The sequence below is a fragment of the Macrobrachium rosenbergii genome, chromosome 7 (genome assembly GCF_040412425.1).
Source record: "Macrobrachium rosenbergii isolate ZJJX-2024 chromosome 7, ASM4041242v1, whole genome shotgun sequence".
Classification (NCBI taxonomy): Eukaryota; Metazoa; Arthropoda; class Malacostraca; order Decapoda; family Palaemonidae; genus Macrobrachium; species Macrobrachium rosenbergii.
In genome coordinates, this window is record NC_089747.1 from 7,092,501 (window position 1) to 7,112,641 (window position 20,141).

The 20,141-nt window shown below is 34.6% G+C and overlaps 1 protein-coding gene across 1 annotated transcript in view; it reads left to right on the forward strand.

The window, feature by feature from the left end:
• LOC136840061 (uncharacterized) overlaps positions 1 to 20,141 on the forward strand; it is a 1,603,746-nt gene that overhangs the window by 1,508,050 nt on the left and 75,555 nt on the right. The window contains 4 exon segments of the mRNA XM_067106396.1: positions 2,395 to 2,500; positions 7,586 to 8,113; positions 16,858 to 16,900; positions 16,902 to 16,917. Coding sequence (XP_066962497.1) covers positions 2,395 to 2,500; positions 7,586 to 8,113; positions 16,858 to 16,900; positions 16,902 to 16,917 — 693 coding nt within the window.

Below are 20,141 nucleotides of genomic sequence, written 5' to 3' on the forward strand. Positions count from 1 at the left end.
TTATTTATTTTCGTTTATTATTTGTTTGTTTTTCTTGTGTGTGCAATTGACTGTATAAGGCAAACATCAAGGATCGACGAGTCAATGAACTAAGAAATGTGTAAAAAATCGAGGAAAATAAATAATTGTAAGGGTCTAAGGTAATCGAGGAAAATAAAACCAGTAAGACCAACAGATCAAAAAAAAGAATTAAAGTGAAGACCCTGTATCTAAGAGAGATGCGAAGCAGTAAGAGAAAACTGAGTCATTAAAGTCTTTCATTTTTTCCTCGAAAGACGAAGAAACAATTTACCGTATGTCAGTGTATACAAATAAGAATTTTTTTCAAGGGTAATAAGGTTCATTAGGATAAGACTATCATCTTGACACACTATATATATATATATATATATATATATATATATATATATATATATATATATATATATATATATATATATATATATATATATATATATATATATATATATTATATGTATGTAGGGAAGCATGCGTCTTTCCAGTACATGTCTCCATTTACTCCTCACCGGGGTAATTTCACTGGAGACATGAAGGGCTGACATTACACTCATACGCAATATCCATTTGCCATTCCAAGTGCTGACCTCTTGTAAGTGCTACCGTAATGCTTCCTTCCTTATTCCGAGAGAGAGAGAGAGAGAGAGAGAGAGAGAGAGAGAGAGAGAGAGGGGTAGTTTGTGCTTCTTTAATGGTGCCCGTCGGCTTGGAGATGTTGCATTAGCCTTCCTGGAAAAGAAAGTTTTTTTTAGCACTCATATTATGTGGACGCGAGTATACAGTGTTAGAAGCGTATGATGTATGATGATGTAATATTTCTATTTATTAGCATTGTCTAGAACAAGCTTTTACTGGCTGATACGGCAGTTGCAAAGTAATGTTCAGGCACCGATAAAGAATGAATATGAAATATGTTTTAGTTTAAAATCGATGAATAGTCAGTACAGTTTTCGCTGCGTATGATGTGTGACGTAATGTTTTCTTAATTAGTGTGTACGGAACAAGCTTTTACTGGCTGATAAGACTGTTGCAAAGTATATGTATATTTTAAAAATAATTAAAGAGAAATTAAGGTAGAGAAAATCATGGTAGATTTTTCGGTTCCCAAACAGACCAAAATTATCATTATATATATACATATATATATATATATATATATATATATATATATATATATATATATATATATATATATATATATATATATATATATATATATATATATTTAATCACACCGTGATTTATATACAATCATGAAGCTACAAATGTCGCTTTAATATCGAAATTCACGCTACCTCGGTATATCTCCGTTGGAGAATTGTCGCCGAAGGAATTTATATATGATAAATGAATTGGAATCGTGGGGACACGAACCCGCGACGAAAGCCTTATTCAGCGACTCCAGTTGACGTAAACCATTGAGCCATCAAGAGGTATAAGTCTTTTGCCGATGTCGTACTGTTTTACCCGTCGATGTATATCGACAATGACCCACCTCCGCCATGACAGTTCATTGGTACGTTTGGAACACGCAGCTCTTGTTATGAAATTTTAATCACACCGTGATTTATATACAATCATGAAGAAAAATGTCGCTTAATATCGATAAATATCTCCGATAAGGGAATTTATATAAGTGATAAATGAATAATCAGACACGAACCCGCGACGAAAGCCTATTCAGCGACTTTGAGCCATCAAGAGAGGTATGATTAAAAAATTTCGCAACAAGAGCTGCGTGTTCCAAACGTACCAATAACTGTCATGGCGGGAGGTGGGTCATAGGTTAGTACACTTTCCTGCTCACTGGGTAAAAACAGTACGACATCTCGGCAAAAGACTTATACCTTGGCTCAATGGTTTACGTCAACTGGAGTCGCTGAATAGGCTTTCGTCGCGGGTTCGTGTCCCCACGATTCCAATTCATTTATCACTTATATAAATTCATAATTCTCCAACGGAGATACCGAGGTACATATTAAGCGACATTTGTAGCTTCATATTATATATATATATATATATATATATATATATATATATATATATATATTATATATATATATGCTTGCTTGAAGAGAAAAGTATAGACTGATTCAAAGTCTAAATAAAATGATAGACTCTGCAAATAATGACATTGACTTTAATCATTTATATATATACATATATATATATACACATACATACACAATATATATATATATGTATGTATGTATATGTACTGTGTCAAATCAGTGTACTCAAAATGATATCGTGACCTAATTATCATTCTGTCCAGTCCCAAATCTTTGGTAAAAACGCAAGTACATAGCATTACCACATTACCACGCAGTCACAGCGTTAAACAACGAGTACTAATCACTTTCCCCATCATTACAGGTGAAGATTTCAAAACGTTATCGAGAAAGTACTTGGGATCCGTGTATTGGTCGACGCTCACTCTGACCACAATTGGAGACCTTCCCACTCCGGAGACCAATAGGCAGTAAGTATTGGAATAATTTGAATGTTTTCTGTTTATATTTTTTTATATTTTTTTCATTTGGGGAGAGATGACACCACCTCCAACCCCCATTGACTAGAATTCTGTCTCTCTCTCATCTTGCGTTGATTGACGGTGCTCAATGAAGCATTATTTTTTTTTATGCTCTGTACTGTGTAAATCTTCGAAGTGTGATGAATGGTTTTTTTACGTGTGTAAATTATTTTATTCCCCATTATTGTATTACTTTCTTTTTTTATTATTTGTTGTGTTTCTTTCGATCTGATAAATCTTAAAATTCTTTGTGTTTTAGTATCTTCAATGTAGTCATTTTGTATTTTTCAAATTTCTTAAACTTTCATGTCTACCATTTAACTACAGTTTGTTGTTATTTTCTTTTCTTGGCATTAAGCTTTATTTCTTCCCATAAGAACGTTCCCATTCAGTGTGGTTTATTTCTTCCCAAAAGAATATTCCAGTTTTTTGTATATTTTTGTTTTACATTTTTCTCTATTTTCCTTTGAAAAAATATGTTCAGTGTTTACTTCCCCGCAACGTCACCCAACCTTACGACATCGGTGACGTTACGAACAAAAGATGTTGTTGACATTAACTCCAGAATACATTAAAATGTTATTTAAAAAAATGTTTGATTAGGATAAAACACTTTCAAGAACACGGTGAGTTTATGTCAAGTTTTACAACGAGAAATGGTCAGAGATTCAGTACACGCAGGTATAACATAACTAATAATAATACAGATACAGTATATATATTTATTTTTATTCCTTTAAATGTGAAATTAGAACATAGAACCATAACAATTCAGTACTACATGTAGATGGATTTACTCAGTATTAAAATTCTCTCCTGGGAGATGAGAAGAGTTTGCAGACAGACACGAATTTTGAAAGATTCGTGAAATGAAGTTGAGTGTTTCAATATATTTTAAAATATACACGACACGAATTTTTAAAACTTCGTGAAATGAAGTTTAGGTGTTTATATTTAAAAGTATACACGACACATACGAGAAAAAATAATGTTGACAGACTTTACCATCCATAAACCACTTAATCTCTTTTAGACAGTGACTAAAACATTATATTATTTTATTGTTTTTGAGCCAATTTTTGCAGCCAGATTACCCTGGCTTCTTGTTAATAAAACCAAGCAGGCTGTTGTTATTCAGCCTTATTTAGACGTATGAGAATCATAAAAAAAAATTAATAACAAGGAAGTCGAAGATATCTTGTCAGGTAGATTTCAAGGTCAAGAGCTTCAAAGCAGGTCACAGGTCAAAGCAAAAAAAAAAAAAAACAGAAAAAGTGTAATTTTCCACCAAGTTATCTTTTTTGGCTTCCTCTTTAAACACACAGTTGCTTCGTTGTTGTTTTACGATAAGTGCAACAACATTTCTCGTACCCTGTTCGTCCCGTTTAATGACTGTCCTTCTCATCCTGTGAAGAATGTGGAAGATGGGGCTTTACTGAAACTTTAAACATTTTTTAAAGTGAAAATTCAGTTTGTTTTCACATTTTTAACATGACAGAAATTTTAAATAAACGGTTTGGAACACAGTTTGCTTTAAACAAATTTTGAAAAAAAACATATTTTTTATATTTTATATTATATCCCCCTAAAATTATAATTTTAGTGGAGCATAATATAAAATTAAAAAAATATATAAAGGGGATTTTTTCCAGTTTATATAATGCCCAGATTCTATTAGTACAAATAGTTTTCAAAATCACTTAAATGAAAGTGAATTATACTCTTAGTTGAATAAGGGACTTTTCATAAAAATTTAAAATATTGATTAGTTTGCCATGGGTGTTTGATTATGGAATGAAAAACCGAGATCTCGAAATCTTTATTTCTTTGTATTTTCGTCAAATCGACTTGATTTTTAAAAGTTATAGAGAATTTGTGCTGCTTTTACGTTTTGAGGTTCAGGTCCATGTCTGCAATATTTTAAAATTTAAATATGGTCTCAGAGAAGTGAATTAGTTAGTAAATCGATTTTAAGTCTTACATGAGCATTTGACATTTCAAATGTCGATTTACAAATGGCGGAATTATTATTCTAATTATTTCGGTACTTTAGTTCCTGTGGCCTTCTATAGTTTCAGTAAACCTTTCTTCATGTTCTTCCAAAACATGAAATTGTCACTGATATTCGAACCCTGTGTACTTCTTGGAAAGGTAATCAGGAAAAGCTTAATACAGTATTTACAAACATTTTAAAGTGTACAGTAACGTGAAGTTTGCAGGGTTTTAAATATCATTGTACTCTTTTAATAAAATAAAATTCATTGTGTCGTCGTCCCAATGTGTGTGTGTGTCTAATAACCAATTTTTTATCCAGCAAAAGTGGAGGATTGCCCAATTTAGATATTTGTAAAGTTGACAAGTTTTGAGACATTGTTAACCAAAAAAAAAAACTAAGTTTTCTAAGATATTCATTCGTAGCACAGTTTAAGAATGTGTTTGTGTTCACAGATGATTTGTTCTTTGAAGTATAATTTTTTATTTTGAAAGAATGAATGATGCAGATATTTTCAGTTTAAAAAACAGTCTCTCCAAAATTGAAGAGCTTTGTCAGTGTATAGATTTTCTGAACAGTAGAAAAATGAATTTACAGAGAGTCTCCATAAGACAATTTTAGGTCTTCCTTTGTCTAAAATAATCCTCCATTCTTTTGCTACGGATATAACATTCCACGTTGACCTAAAATGAGAAAAGTGAAGACGAGTTCGGAATTCAATTCTTAACTGTATTCTTCACTTTTTTTTCATTTTGAGCCACCATAGACGTGTGTACTTTTTTCAGTGTTCTCTTTATGGTATTTTTCATAATCTTATCATTTTTATGCTAAGCTTAAACGCCCCCGTTTTCAGCAGGTCTACGAGAATGCTCTACGTCATAATTAAAAGTAGACGCAAATCCATTTTCATTTATATAAAATTTGTGTATATTTTTTATGGACATCTGATGTATTTTATTAAATATATAATATATATATGTATATATTATTTATATAATATATATATATATATATGTATATATATAATGTTACTTATATAATACTGATAAACATTGGTGGTATTTGAATATAAAGTAAATATGTCAAGACATCACTAAGTTGGGAACATTTCTAGAGACTTCTGTTACCATCACATGTATTACAACAGTAGTAAGGCATATCTAAATAATACTGAATGTTTGTGCTCATTTCATTTGATTTTTCCTCCCACTTAAAAAATTATTGGATGTCCATATATGTTTGGTTTAACAATAAAGTACATTCTGATCATTGGTACTGGTTTTGTAAAACAGAAAATGGAGGTATGGAATATCTCTAAATCATAAAACTTTTATTATATTTCAATTGATTTTTTATAGCGTTTAGGAACATTTTTTGGTTGTAGACAGAATGTATGGTTAACAGCAGCTGCCTTTGTTGTGAGTTCCTAGCCTTTGTTTCATTTTGACCATGGAAATTCAAATTTCAGCTCCGATTGTATCTTAAAATTTATATGTTCCCCAGTCACGTACTTGACTGGAACCTTTCCTTGTAACATGTAAAGAAAACTTAAATGAAAGAATTGTTATATTAGAGACAATGAGAATTAATTATCTTTACTTGACCGCTTTTCTGACTTCCAAAATCATTGGCAGGCACTGAAAATAAGGCAACTGATTTAGCCATACACAATAGCTCTGATTTTTTTCCACAGGTAGATATATGTTTGTGTATCCATTTTTCCCCCCTCTCATAAAATGTATAAATTAAAAAAAGGACAGTGGTTCTTAGAGAGCAGCCATTTTCCCAGATATATTATGGTATTTATTGTGCATTAGTGGAAGGTCCCCTAGTCTCACGATCGTTTCCAGGTAAGGAAGGATTCGGGCTTGAAGTAACTCGTCAAAAAAAAAAAATGTCACCTTGTGAAGAATAGGACTAATCGCTTAAAGGGTTCCTGACTGAGGTTTAGCGGTTAGGACTGATGTACTGTAGGTAGTTAGATGGGAATTTTACTTTATATTTTGGATTGCAGAGTGAAAATAACCAGGCAGATATTTGTCAGTCTTATTCATTTGTGGGTAGAGAAATAAGGTTAGTCGTGGGCTTGTGATTCCACAGAGTATCTTAGCTGAAAGTTAGGTTTTAAAATTAGTTTTCATTTTTGGCGTTAATTTAGTATTGTTTATTCATCAAATTGAAAATAAAAACCTTCGAAATTTGTTTGGAGTTGCAAGGAAATTAAAAATAAATTTATATTTATTTTTTGGTTGTATGGGCAATCAGCCTTGTACTGATTATTCATTGAATGAAGGGCCTATTCCGAGGACATGTGAAAACTTGAGCTTTAGTAATTGTTGTATATTCAGTTAAATTTTTTGGCGAGTTACTGTAATCGAAGCCATTAGGTATGCTTTCTATTATTTAGGGCCAGAGTTTTAGGGGTATCCTAGTATATTTGGAAGAACATAAGTATGACAGGTCCTCAAAAGTATTTATAGTGTGTCGTACTGTCCTAAAAGTATTTCTAGGGTATTGTATTGTCGTTTTTTGGGGGGCGATATTTGAGGAGTTAGATGTTTTAGTTACGTTGCGCCTTAATGGTATAATCCTCAGATTGATGGAATTCTGATTTAATAGATAAACATTGTTTACAGTTACAGTTCAATAATATGAGGGTCAGTCCATAAAATTTTGGTAGAAGGAGGTCAGATTTATAAAATAGAGTCCCTCTTCCAATTGGGTATCAGTAACCTGTATAGGTCTCATGAATATTGCCGCAGTGACAGACAAGTTTCATTAGGTTTGAGTGGTTGTACTGCACTTGCCTTTTGTTAGCTTTTATATAGTTAGACAGATAGATATATAGATAGATATAGATGTTGGCCAAGTATCAGCTGTTACCTGGAGACAGACAGTAAGGAAGAAGGCTGTCCTCACTCCCACCCACTCTCCCCCCAAAAATAAGGCCTTTTTTTTTAATGTCGCCGATTGTGTTAAGTAAAAAGGTCGTATAATTGGTATGAGTTCCCAGTAACGACTTTGAGTTTACCGATTGGCAGTGGTAACCAGAGTTACGAGGACATGCCACACTACCCCGTGGGGGTCGACGACCCCCCCACGCACCCACCTTTCGCCGCCCATCCGGGCGACCAGGTAACGGAATTCCCCGTCAGCCCGTGCCACCCACGATGTCCTGATCCGGGCGGCGGCGGCGGCGGTGGCTTTGTCAAGGGCGGTGATGGGGACCGGGAACCGACACCCTCCCCCGCACCCCACACTCCTCTTCCTCCTCCTCCTCCTCCTCCTCCTCTTGCTCCTCCTTGGCCGAAACCCATTTCTCTCGACTATGATGAATCATCACCACATGACGGTGACCAGGGCGTGAGCCCGGCCCTACGAGATCCGTTCCGACTCAGCCCGTCCATCAGTAGTAGCGGCCCGTCCAAGAGCGAATCGGGTGGTGACGGTGAAGCTGAAGTGGTCGAGGCCCCGGCGACAGATTCTGAAGCCGACGACGACAATTGGCCCAGAGCCTTACCTCGCCGCGGACTCAAGTCCCGTCTACTAAGGATTAAGACCAACGCTGGGTTAGTCCTCTGTCTATCTCCCCCTCCCCCCCCAGAAAGTCAAGTTCTCCCCCTACAAAGGTCTCCCCTACAAAGGTTTTATGTCCCCTTTCAGCCAGCAAAATATAGATCATGCGCTTGCAAAGTTCCATGAGATTCATTGAAGTAATTTATTACAAGAACAACTCCCCCTTCCCCAAGAGTTCTTGCCCCCACCTTTGGTCAGTTCCACTCCCCCGGCAAAATAAACCCGTAGTTGCGAACGTGACGTTGCCGTAACGGATCAATCATGTCTCCGCGAAATGTAAAGAAAAATAAGAAGGAATACGCTTTCGAAACGGAGAAAAATCATTGTATGCACTCGACGTCATTCGCTCCGTGTAAGTTCTATTTTCTTATATATACTTTATCAGTGTTTAGTGCTTCCATAGGGTTATGGAAATTTTAACATAAAAATATGCTAATCTCAAAAAAATATTCACCCAAAAGGAATGTTGATCCCCAAAATAAAAACCGAAGACGCATGGATTTTCCACCCAACACATTGCAAGCCACATTGATACACAAATACGCATGTTGACATGAAAAAGGATAAGGAGTTATACGCAGTTACTATTTCATTCTTATTCCCTTAGCATGCCCCCCCCCCCCCTCCCTTCCACCGCCCCCAGAATGTCAGCATGTTAGCCCCCACTGACTTGTTTGAAGAGATTAAATCCGTACCGAGACTCAAAACAGGAGGGAAACTGTCCCCATCATGTTTTGATGGAAACAAAACAGAGGTCTGTCAAATGCCAGGTGACCTCAGAGCAAGTTTCCCTCAAGTCACTTTTTGGGTTTTATAGACCAACCCCCCTGTTTTGGTGGTGCCTTAAATACGACCAACCGGTTTTCATCTAATGTTTGTAATATATATTTATTCCCTTTTCATCGGTATTTCACAACCCTTTTGATTCCCCCCTCCCCCATAACTTCTGTATTTCTCGTATCAAGCGAGCAACACGCAAGGACGAACTTGGAAATGTTTGTATGGATATTTAAAGACGAACTTGGAAATGTTTGTATGGATATTTAAAGGCAAATGGAGACATGTGTCTTTTTTTTTTTTTTTTTTTACCTTTCATCACCGTAAGGTTTCTGAGGATTGAAACTTTACAGCAAGACTGGTTTAGAACCTTAGAATATATTTTCATGTTAGAAGGAGGGTGAAAATACCATTTTTTTCAACAGAATTATTTTATTCAAAGTTTCATGTAAGTTTAGATTTCTGTTAGAGATGCATGTAGACGATAAGAGTTGTAGAAAAATAAACCAGTTTTGTCACTCTCAGGTGGCTGTTTTGTAGAGTAATCAGTCTGTGGGAATGTTCATCCATATTGAAAGCAGTGTGAACCTGAATTAATTAGCAAAAATATAATCAGCTGTAGAGTTGGAAATATAGTTGTCAGATAACACTAAGGGTTGTCAGTAAATGACACTGCATCCTTTTTCATTTATATAAGTAATTACAAAACTACACACCAGAATTTCCATGATTGTAATTGGCAGCATTTTGCTTAAAAGCTTCTTTCTGCATGAAATTCAAAAACACTTTATTCATCATAAATTTTCAGCATTTTTACTTCTTCCTAGAAATAACGCAACTGGTTCCTGAGGCAAGTCCAGCTTTGCATCAGTTATATAATAACATCTCTTAAGCTGCTTTGACACGTCATTGCATCTGCCTTTACTGCTGCATATAACAATAATCCTGCACCTGTTTCATAAATTTACACGTGAGCAAACAAATACAAGAACATACACGAGAGTGTATGTATATCAACATACAGTATACATTATTTTAAAATTGTAATAAATATTATATATATATATACACATATATATATATATATATATATATATATATATATATATATATACACATATATATATATACACATATATATATGTAATGTTTGTATAAATATATTTATAATTATGCATATTCAGTATACAGTATATATACATACATGCTTGTATGTATGTTTGTATGTATATTCTGTGTGTGCCATCTAAGTTCCATCCAAGAAAAATCTGCTTTACCGGATATTTGTTCACTTTTACCAGTGTGTATACATTTGAAATGCAATTTCGAAGTATTGTCAAGATGAGGAAGTAGGTTATTTCAAAAAGTGTCTCATATTAAGACGTCTTAGAGCGGATGCACGAACATTTTTACGTAACGAAGATCGTGAAATGTGATTTTAAAGATAGTTCTGCTACAGGAATACTGAAAAAAGACTCCTAAAATGTGGGTTCTATAAATTTGGAAGTTTGATAATCAATGAAGGTCAGTAAATTGGAATTTTGAGTATGCAAGGCGAGAAACTTTTGTCTTGTTAAACTTTATAATCGACTTCCTGGCGTGTTTTAGACTGGAATATTCTTAGGATAAAATGTTGAAAGGAACTAAAGGAAACTTGAATCTGATGTCTTTTATTTTTTATGGTAAATTCATTTTGCATTTTTTTTAAAGAATTTGCAATGATTTTGATTGAGGAGTATTTTTCCTGTAATATTTAAAAAAAAAAATATAAGTTTTGAATGCAGTGTCAAAGCGTCACAAACACTTTGAATTTAGTTGGTTGATTGATTGATTGATTGATAGGGTTTATCTGGCGTTGTGACTGCCTAGTAAAGATGTATGACACAGGTAGTTTAGGTTCTGAAAAATTATTCAAAATTTTTCTAATATTGCCTATGAGTTCAGTTTGACGAATCATTTCACAAAATCTTTTTCGGGAAAAGTGAGAAACTTGACTCGGAATTTTTGTCTAAAATTTCCTTCGGTCTAAATAAGTCTTTCATCTGGATATTAGGATAAAAATTGTAACTAATTTTATGAAGAATCCCCGCAGTATCACCAGAGTGTTCATAGGATCACTAATGTTAATAGTTTTGGTGTTTTAAAATACTGTTTATAGCTAACTTGGTTCCTGCCTTCCTATGGCCAACGTCATAGTTAAATATCCTAATGTATTCTTTACACGTAACGATTGTTGTTATTTAATTTCTTAGATGTTGATTATAATGACTTGCTTGAAATGTTGAATTCTGCAAAATTCGTCAAGTACCTAATACAACTGAACTATCTTGTCTTTGATTATATATTACTCGAGAATCATTATAGATTTCACCAGCGGCATAGTTACGTAGCTTAGAAAGTATATACCAAATACTTCAGAATTCTTATGCCTGTCTGGCTCTTAAGGGGAATGACCTTTTAAGGTAATTTTTGTGGCGTAGCCTAGATCCAGTAATGATTACCTTATTATTCTTCAGGCTTGCTCGGTTCCGATCTGTAAAAAAAAAAAAAAAAAAATAAAAACATACAGTATATTAAGCACTGTAACCTCATGTGGATTTTCCTTGTAAGTGATTCATCTTTACATTTGTTATTGGATTTTGGTCTGGTTTTTCTCCTGTTTTGTCATTTACAGGTAAATGAGTAATCAGGTTTTTTTAAATCTGTCTTTTTGGACATATCGCCTCAGATGACCAATTACTGAGTCATTTGTCTGTATCGGAATAACTAACTTTCCTATATGTTTAGTAGTGTAGTAACGAAACTCAAGCGACAGGAGCAAGCCTTGATTGAAGTTTTGCAGTACTAAATCTGTGCGACATTATTCTGATGAGTCATTATATATTAGTCTACATATACTTCATGACCAGTTAAAACCAGTCCCATTGTACAAATATTTTTCATATCGTATACAACTGATCTTTAGCAAAAACTTCTTATATATAACATCACATATGATGTTATCCTGTTATTTAGGATAAGACCACAACTGTATTAGTGCTGTGGTAGAAACAAGCATTTCTTTATAATCTTCTTTGAGGTCTTATCAACATTAGTCTGAAATTTCCCCCTTAGGCCCCTTATGCGGCGGATTGTTGTGCAAAGCGAGCGAATCGCTTGCATGGTCACACAGACGTAACATATTCCAGGTGGAGTGTAATGAGTGGGCTTTTGTGCTCTATGTGAACAGTGACTTCTCTCAGAGATACACACAATTACCTTTACACTTAATTATCTACTGTACGGTACGCTGCCCTAAAATGGAAGACTTTACTATCTGCAAAAATACAAAACTGAGAAAAGTGGTAGATACTGCAGTTTTCCCTTGCCTTACTACTGATTCTGCAGATACTGTAAATGGGACCCCCTAAATAAAGCATTGAAGAATCGTTCTGAAACTGCTGTAACTTGGGTATTGGTGCTTCACGAGCCCAGTAGGTGGCCTATCTCATTTTTGAAAATCTTGCGGATACTGCAGTTTTCCAGTTTTCCATTTTAGGGCAGTACTGTTGCTCGAGTTCTTAAATCGGATGTCCCAGGTTTGAACTGTGGTCCAGATAGGGACCGCCCCCCCCCTCAGCATTAAGATCATCTAAACAGCTGCTGTGGCTTTAATAATTGTGGCCTTAATCATCATCCTTGGCTGTGCCATTTGTCAGTCAACATTTTGAGTATGAGCAGGATAATAGTTGATATTGTAAATATTTACTAACTGTTTATTGGACTTTGGAAGCAGTTCTACTAACTATTTATATTCCTGCACTTAATCAAGGTCAGGAAAAGGGAGGAATATAATTGTATATTTTGCACGTATTGTATTCCATATGCTTTACTTGAATGAAGAAAAGTAAATTGGGACTTTAAAACGTTTACAGTAGTTTTGGGCCAGAAATTTATGAAATGTAGAATTATGATATAGCACCCACAAACTAAAACACGCTGATTAGTAAGATTTTGCACATGTAGATAATGAACACCATATGTACTGGAATCAAGGAAGAATATAACACCTTACAAAATATCAGAACATTCCAAATTTAGTTTGAATTTCTAATATGCAAACAAGAGGCAAATTAAGAATGGTCAGCACATATGCACCTCATTTAGTATGAAGACTGCACATGTAGATACATGTAGATTGTATGAAAAGTTTTTGTACAAAGAAATGTAGAAAAAGTGTAAAAATACAAAGCAGGTTTGAAGTGAATACAATTCTCTCTCTCTCTCTCTCTCTCTCTCTCTCTCTCTCTCTCTCTCTCTCTCTCTCTCTCTCTCTCTCTCACACACACACTCACACACACGCACACAGCATTTTTACCAAAGGCTTTTGTGCTTTATCACAACCTTTCACCAGAAGGTGTAATACTTGTGGATTAATTGACCCCAATTTTTTTTAGTCCTTTGTATCTGAAACATTATTCACCAAAGATTTTTATCATCTTGTACAATAATTCACCAAAAGTTTGAGTCCTTAGTAATATTGTTCACCGATGTGTTGATATTGTAAAACATTATTCACCAAACATTATTCACCAAAACTTTTAGTTGTGGTGAATCAGTTTTTCCCTGTGAAGAAACCTACACCAAATTATACATCTCTAGATTTACCTGGGCAGGCCATTTTTTTTTTTATATTCCCTTCATTATCTCAAGAATGAATGAAAGAAATGCTGCATAATTATGCCTGGCCAAGCACTGTCAGTCACACTAATAAGTCCATTAGTTTCACATAACTGAATACATGTTTATTTATTGGTTAGATTAACGAAAACCTTTGTTACTGTTGTCCCTGCCAGATCCAATAGATGTAAATTTTTCATCTTCTTATAATCCATGTTAAGCCTTCACCTTAGTTTTATCGTCTTATTTTCAATGTCTAGAACTTCATTCATTACTTTTGACAACTATGTAAGTAAATATTTTTTCACTGGGCTTTAAAATCAAAATAATATTCACATGCTCTATAACCTTTCCATTGCCCCACGTCTTTGTTCATCTTTTCACAAAATATGCATATAGTCGGAGGATTAGAGACTTGACCTCTCTTTTGTCTTCCTCTTCAGAATTCCAGTCTCTGGTTTCACGTAACAGCTGTTTCCATTATTTTATTCCCCACCTCGCCCACATTCATCATGGATCTCGGGAAATCTAGATTTGTTCGCTTTCAAATGTTCGTTTGAATAGGTTCATATTCATCATCTGTCTTCACAGAGTATCCAGAACTACTTTTTTTTTTCCATCATTCACCTGCTTTTCGTCCTTCCATATTTTTAACTATTTAGACTTCAACCTCTGAATTGCATCTCGGTGGTAGAAGGTTTTCTTTTTTGATCTCCAAACCAATGAAGACTAGATTAATGGTTTTTATTAAAAAAAAAAAAAAACCTCGTCAGCTTCTAACCGTCAAAGCTACCCCCAAAAGTTACCGCAAAAATTTACCCTTTAGGTAACCAGAAAGCTCACCTTTTAGTGCATAATCCTTTTCCAGCATTGCAAAGCAAATGAAACCCACTGGTATAGTTGAAGCCCTGCTTTGTCTCCCGCCTTGGCCTGAATATCTTGTGTTTGGAAAATTATTTTCCCTAATCTTCTACTCTTGAGGTTCTGGATGGCCTTGAGCCTTTTAGAAAAATTGTCCTTTCTTCTTACCAGTAATTGGTCTGCTGAAAGCTAGAAAATTCACTTTTGTCCACTCTTAGTTTTATTTATTCTTCCCGCAGGGGAGTATTGCTGACAGTGCATCTCACCATGTGCACTGAAGGCATTCCTCAAGGGTGTTTGCAGCTTCCCTTCGGCCCCTAGCTGCATCAGCTTTTTAGCTCTATAATTTACCGCCATTCCCACTGCCTTTTCGGTCTTGCTGTCCAACACCACCTAACTATTCTTGTTGTACCTGTGGCGCTTTCTCTCAGTTCCACCTTTAGAACCTTATGCTTCATCTAATTTACTCTCCGGATCTCCTTTTCTTGATGTCTGATCACTCCAGCCCCCTTCTTCACTGTCCTGAGCACTGAATGGCCGAAAGTACCCGAGTGCTTGGCCCAACACCTTAAATATTATACATCATCGTTACCGTCATCACATCCATGTCACCTCATACTTTATTCACAATCATATTATACTTTGTTCACAATCATAACTACATCAGCAAATGGCAAATGAGAATTACTTTTTTTTCAGTAGGTTACGCTTCCCCAGATGCACTTAAACCTGGAAAACACAATCAAAACACAATCACTGTATATAACTTGTTGAATGCCACAAACAGTGGCACCTAATCAAAGTTGTCTGAGGTTGCAGTTGGTATTTGTGTGCTAGCGCGAGCAAGCACGCATGTTTGTTGAGAAAGACACACTGAGAAGCATGAACTTTATTGGGTTCTGTCGCCCAGTGAGTGGGTTTAAATTGGGTTTTTTTATACGCGTAAATGAGTAAGTGTGTGTACATATAATGTAAATATTCACCTCTGTTCGAATGTGAATCTGTGTAAACAGAAAACATTAACCTAATGTTAAAATTCCGATGACGTAGAGTAGATGTCTGAAAATCGACTCGTTTTTATACGAAAAAAAAATAATTAACTAAAAACCAAATAAGGAACTTCGCTGCTATACTTTTTTTTTTTTTTATTCGCGAAAGCGTCAGTGTCGTATAATTTTCCGGTTTGATTTTCTTCATAAACACCAAAGAGCGGGCTGTCCCTACCTATGAATCGAACACTTATTAAGATTTATTTATATTTTAATATTGTTTCAACAAATTAAAAAGATTACTCTGAACTGTCTCCTCTAAAAGAAATGAAGCTGAAAAGGGCCGGGCTCGACATTTTCGATTAATAAAAAAAAATTCAAAAATAAAACTTACGGACGTGCGCAAAGAAATCCAGAAAAATGAATTACTGGAACATAACACGTAGTAGAATTCGTTTTCTTTTTTATTTTTTTTTTTTTACTCAAAACTGCAGTATACCAGAGAGTGGCATATTTTTTTTTGCCAAAGGTCGAGTGAGCCACGGAGCCACGCGAGCCGGAAGGAGCCACGAGACACTTTTTTTTTTTTTTACCATCTCGTAACTGGGTGCGTTCCTCTCGTGGAAGAAGAAAGAAAACATGGACGGTGCCACTTTTCATAATTTTTTTTTTGTCTCTTTTTATTTTTTTCCCTCTATCTCTCTGTTATGGGCAGAAGAAAGGGGAATTTTTTTTAAATAAAAAAAAATTTGAAATTGTTCATTTTTTTATAATATAAAAAGAATTTGAAAATGTAAACAATGGGTGTGTACGTTCATCATCATAGAACGGCTCCTCTCCGTCATATTCACCCGAAGTTTTCGAACGTTCCTTACTTTTTTTTTAATATATTTTTTTTTTATCAAAATTTTCACCTGAGGAGAATATATGCATAGTTTTCAATTAGGAGGGCAGACCCGACTCTACTACCAACGGTTGAATTAGAAAAAAAATCCTATCACTGAAAACCAAAAAATCTTTTGTTTTGAAAAATTCTGAAAAAAAATTTTGTCTCAAAAAAAAAAAAAAAAAGAAAGAGCACGTTCGAAAACTACGGGTTTATATATGCCGAGGCCCTTCTTTGGATATTCCTGGTCATGGTATTTCCTGTTTTTCACCAGAGTTCAGTACGACATCTTTTACTCTTCCAGTGACCTTATTTTTACGTCAGATTTTCACGTCAAATTTCATTCTGTCATTGAAATATGTCAAGTTCTATTTCTCATCACTCCTGTTTTGTAAATAACTATTTTTTTTAATAAGTATTTACTCTGTATTTCTCCTTTTCAGTTGTAAGATGTTGACAATTTCTTTCTCAGTCTCTTTTTTTTTTATTTAACTCGTGAGACATTTCATTCATGTCGAGATGTTGAGCTTAATCGTAATTGGTAAAAAATTCCTTTTCTTTTCAGATATATTTTTACAATAGTTAGCTACCTCATTGGCGTCTTCATCTTTTGCTACCATTGTGGGTAAGTAGCTCTGGGCAAGCTTTCTTATTATACATACATATATATATATATATGTATGTATAATATATATATATATATATATATATATATATATATATATATATATATATATATATATATATATTATATATTTGTATTTTTGCGTATGTGTTTTTGTAAAGCAATGTTATATAAAAATCACAACAGTAAAGATCAGCGCCTGCCCTATGAGCCTACAGAGGCCCAGGAGGACTTTAACAGTACTTCATGTAACTTTCATTCCTTTACAGCTATCTCATGGGTTCCTGGAATTACTTATCTGTTACTTTGGTTGCTAGTTACTAAGAGTTTTGCTCCAGTTTAAATGTGATTTTTTTTTCTCAGCGTGTTTTGCCTCTTAATTTAACTTTCTTTTGAGTGTTTTAAAACTCTGACTGTGGAAAGTTTCAGTTGGGTAAGTTCTTTGCTGAGTTAAAGTAGGTTTGGTCTGGTAGACATCTGGTTCTTGTAAACATCCGGTTTTATTTGCATATTTTCATTTTCTTTTACAAGAGAATCTCGACTGTCCGTTTTCTATTTCAAGAGAACCTCAACTGTCCATTTTCCTTCACAAGAGAACCTCGACAGTCCTATACAATTCTGCTTATAAAGTATTACCCTGTGGTTAAAGTTACATAAGTAGAGGAGAAAATAAAGTGAAACCTAATCAATCAGAAAAAATCAGTCTGGAGAGAGAAGGGATGTTACACTGTACAACCTTTGAAAACGGGAGTAATGAGACGAAACTGATACGTAACCGACCATTCCACGTAGTGTTGATTTTTACAGAATCCATTTTGGAAACTGGTGACGTCGGTCTTCCCTTGTTAGGGGCTAGACATCTGATGAATTTATTCTTTTGTCTTCCGTATGTTCTGCCCGAATTCCCATCGGGTCCAGTTCCCCGCCTCTGGCCTTTCTCTTTAATCTACGCGACCTTCTCGCTTGTCTTTTCGTGAAGTTCCACACCCACCCCTTATTTAACTGATTGCTTGCCTCCCCAATCTTATCACGTGCCAAGAGTCTGTCAGTCTTTGAGATCTATGCGTGCCTTCAGTCACCGGGCACCACATCTGTCTTCTACCACCTCATTTGTGATTTCATCTCCTCAGCGTATAATCGTCATGCGTATTTCATCCCCCTATAGTCACACTTCTTCAGAGCCTTCTTCTGCATGTTATTTTCCCTCGCGTCATGGATTTTTTTTTTTTTTTTTTTTTTTTTTTGAATCAATGGGGCCCTTTCCTTCAGCTGAACTGGACAAGTCTGTACGTTGGTACTTGTTCGAATTCCACTAAGTTGAAAACGATTTAGGCTGGTGGAAGTATGAATTGGTAAGAGAAACTTAAGTAATTTAATTATGATTAAATATAATTTGAATTCCAACAATTGCAACAGAGATTTAAAAAAAGGCTTAAAAATATTGATAGTTTGGTTACTTGGAAGTAAAAAAAAGCTTTGCAGAACATGAGCTTTTCTTGAAATATATGATAGAAAGGCAAAATTCTTTCCGAAGAGTGATAGAAGAGCTGGTATATGGCAGATCATGTGACAGTTTCCAAGAGTAGGAACAGAAGGTGGTTGTCGGTATTATTTTGTAAACTCTTAACAAAGACGTATATTGCTATTGTATGTTTAGGTATTGCATAAACGTCTGCTATAAAATTATACATGAAAATTAAAATGCAAGGACCAAAAGATAGTGTTTAGAGATAAACCCAGTGCCACAAAGTAGACTAATGAAACATTGTTATACTCGAATGTATTACTGATAGAACGCGCATGCGCAGAGCGCATGATAATCACATAATCATCCCATAGCTTTCTCTCCTCGGATGCACCCCATTTTTGTATCTCATCTTCTCCTTTTTGAACGATGAAGAATCTCATTCCTCCGATTATTCCGACGAAAACTTCGTAATCCACCGCTGGAGGCGGAAGAATCATTCTTCTTCTTCCAGACGCTGGACTGGAAGAGCGAGAAGCAGGAAGTTCGCCTCTGGATCCCTGGAAGCTGCTTCCTCCAGTCTTGAGGTTTCTGTGAGATCCAGAGTTTTTTTTTTTTTTTTTTTAGATCCTTTGGAATTCGGCGCGAACTATTTTTCAAAAGAATCGCGGAATAATAGGATTATCAAAGCCCACCATAATATGGTGGCGAACAGCCATAGGAAATTGTTAATATCTTTTGGGGGGATTTTGAGAGGTGCTGTAATTTGAGTTTAATATTATCTGTTCATTGTGTCAGGCTTTTTGTTATATATATGTGCCGTGGTTTCACCCAGTTCTTAATGTATGTCTCAAGTCTTTTATGATACTAGCTAGCTTTATTTTCTGAAAAGTTCTTTGATTTAAGAATATTTTCCTGTCATATATATATATATATATATATAATATAATAATATATGTATATATATATTTAATATATATATAGATATATATATATATATATTTACATATATATATATATATATATATATATATATATATATATATATATACATATATATACATATACATATATATATATATATATATATATATATATATATATATATATATATTTATATATTGCTTGAGAAAATACCCATTGCATCACCTTCACATTTCCCAATTTCTTGGAAAGGTTTAGCCCATTTGTATTTAAGAACGACAAATATATAAAAAAAAATTCCTTTACATTCCATTGGGCGAAAAGCCTTCGATTCATCGAAGAAAAAGGAAAATATTTGATGAATCTTGAAAAGTTCAATTATTCTCTCTCTCTCTCTCTCTCTCTCTCTCTCTCTCTCTCTCTCTCTCTCTCTCTCTCTCTCTCTCTGAGAGAGAGTGAGTTTTTGGGAGTTTCATTAATCAGATTTATAATGCCCAATCAAGATTTAAGTGGTTTTCTTCTTTGTTAATTTAGGTTTCCATTTCAGTCGCTTAAAACTTCTTGACTTTTCCTCTCAGGAATTCGGCTGTTAAATTTCTCCCCCCTTGAAGATCCAGGATTTATCTGTCTCATTTTTAGTAAAATTAACTTCGTCAGGATTTTAGTCAATCCTTTATTTTGTGTTCCGAAGTTATCAATTAAACTTGAGGTTTTAAAAGCGATAGTTAACTGAATTGGAGATTTTCTGTTGTTTTAGGTTTTCCAAGAGGTGAAGTTGGTAAGATTTGACAAAATTATCTTTGTGAGGTTGTTAGTAAAACCTGTTTTTGCTTTT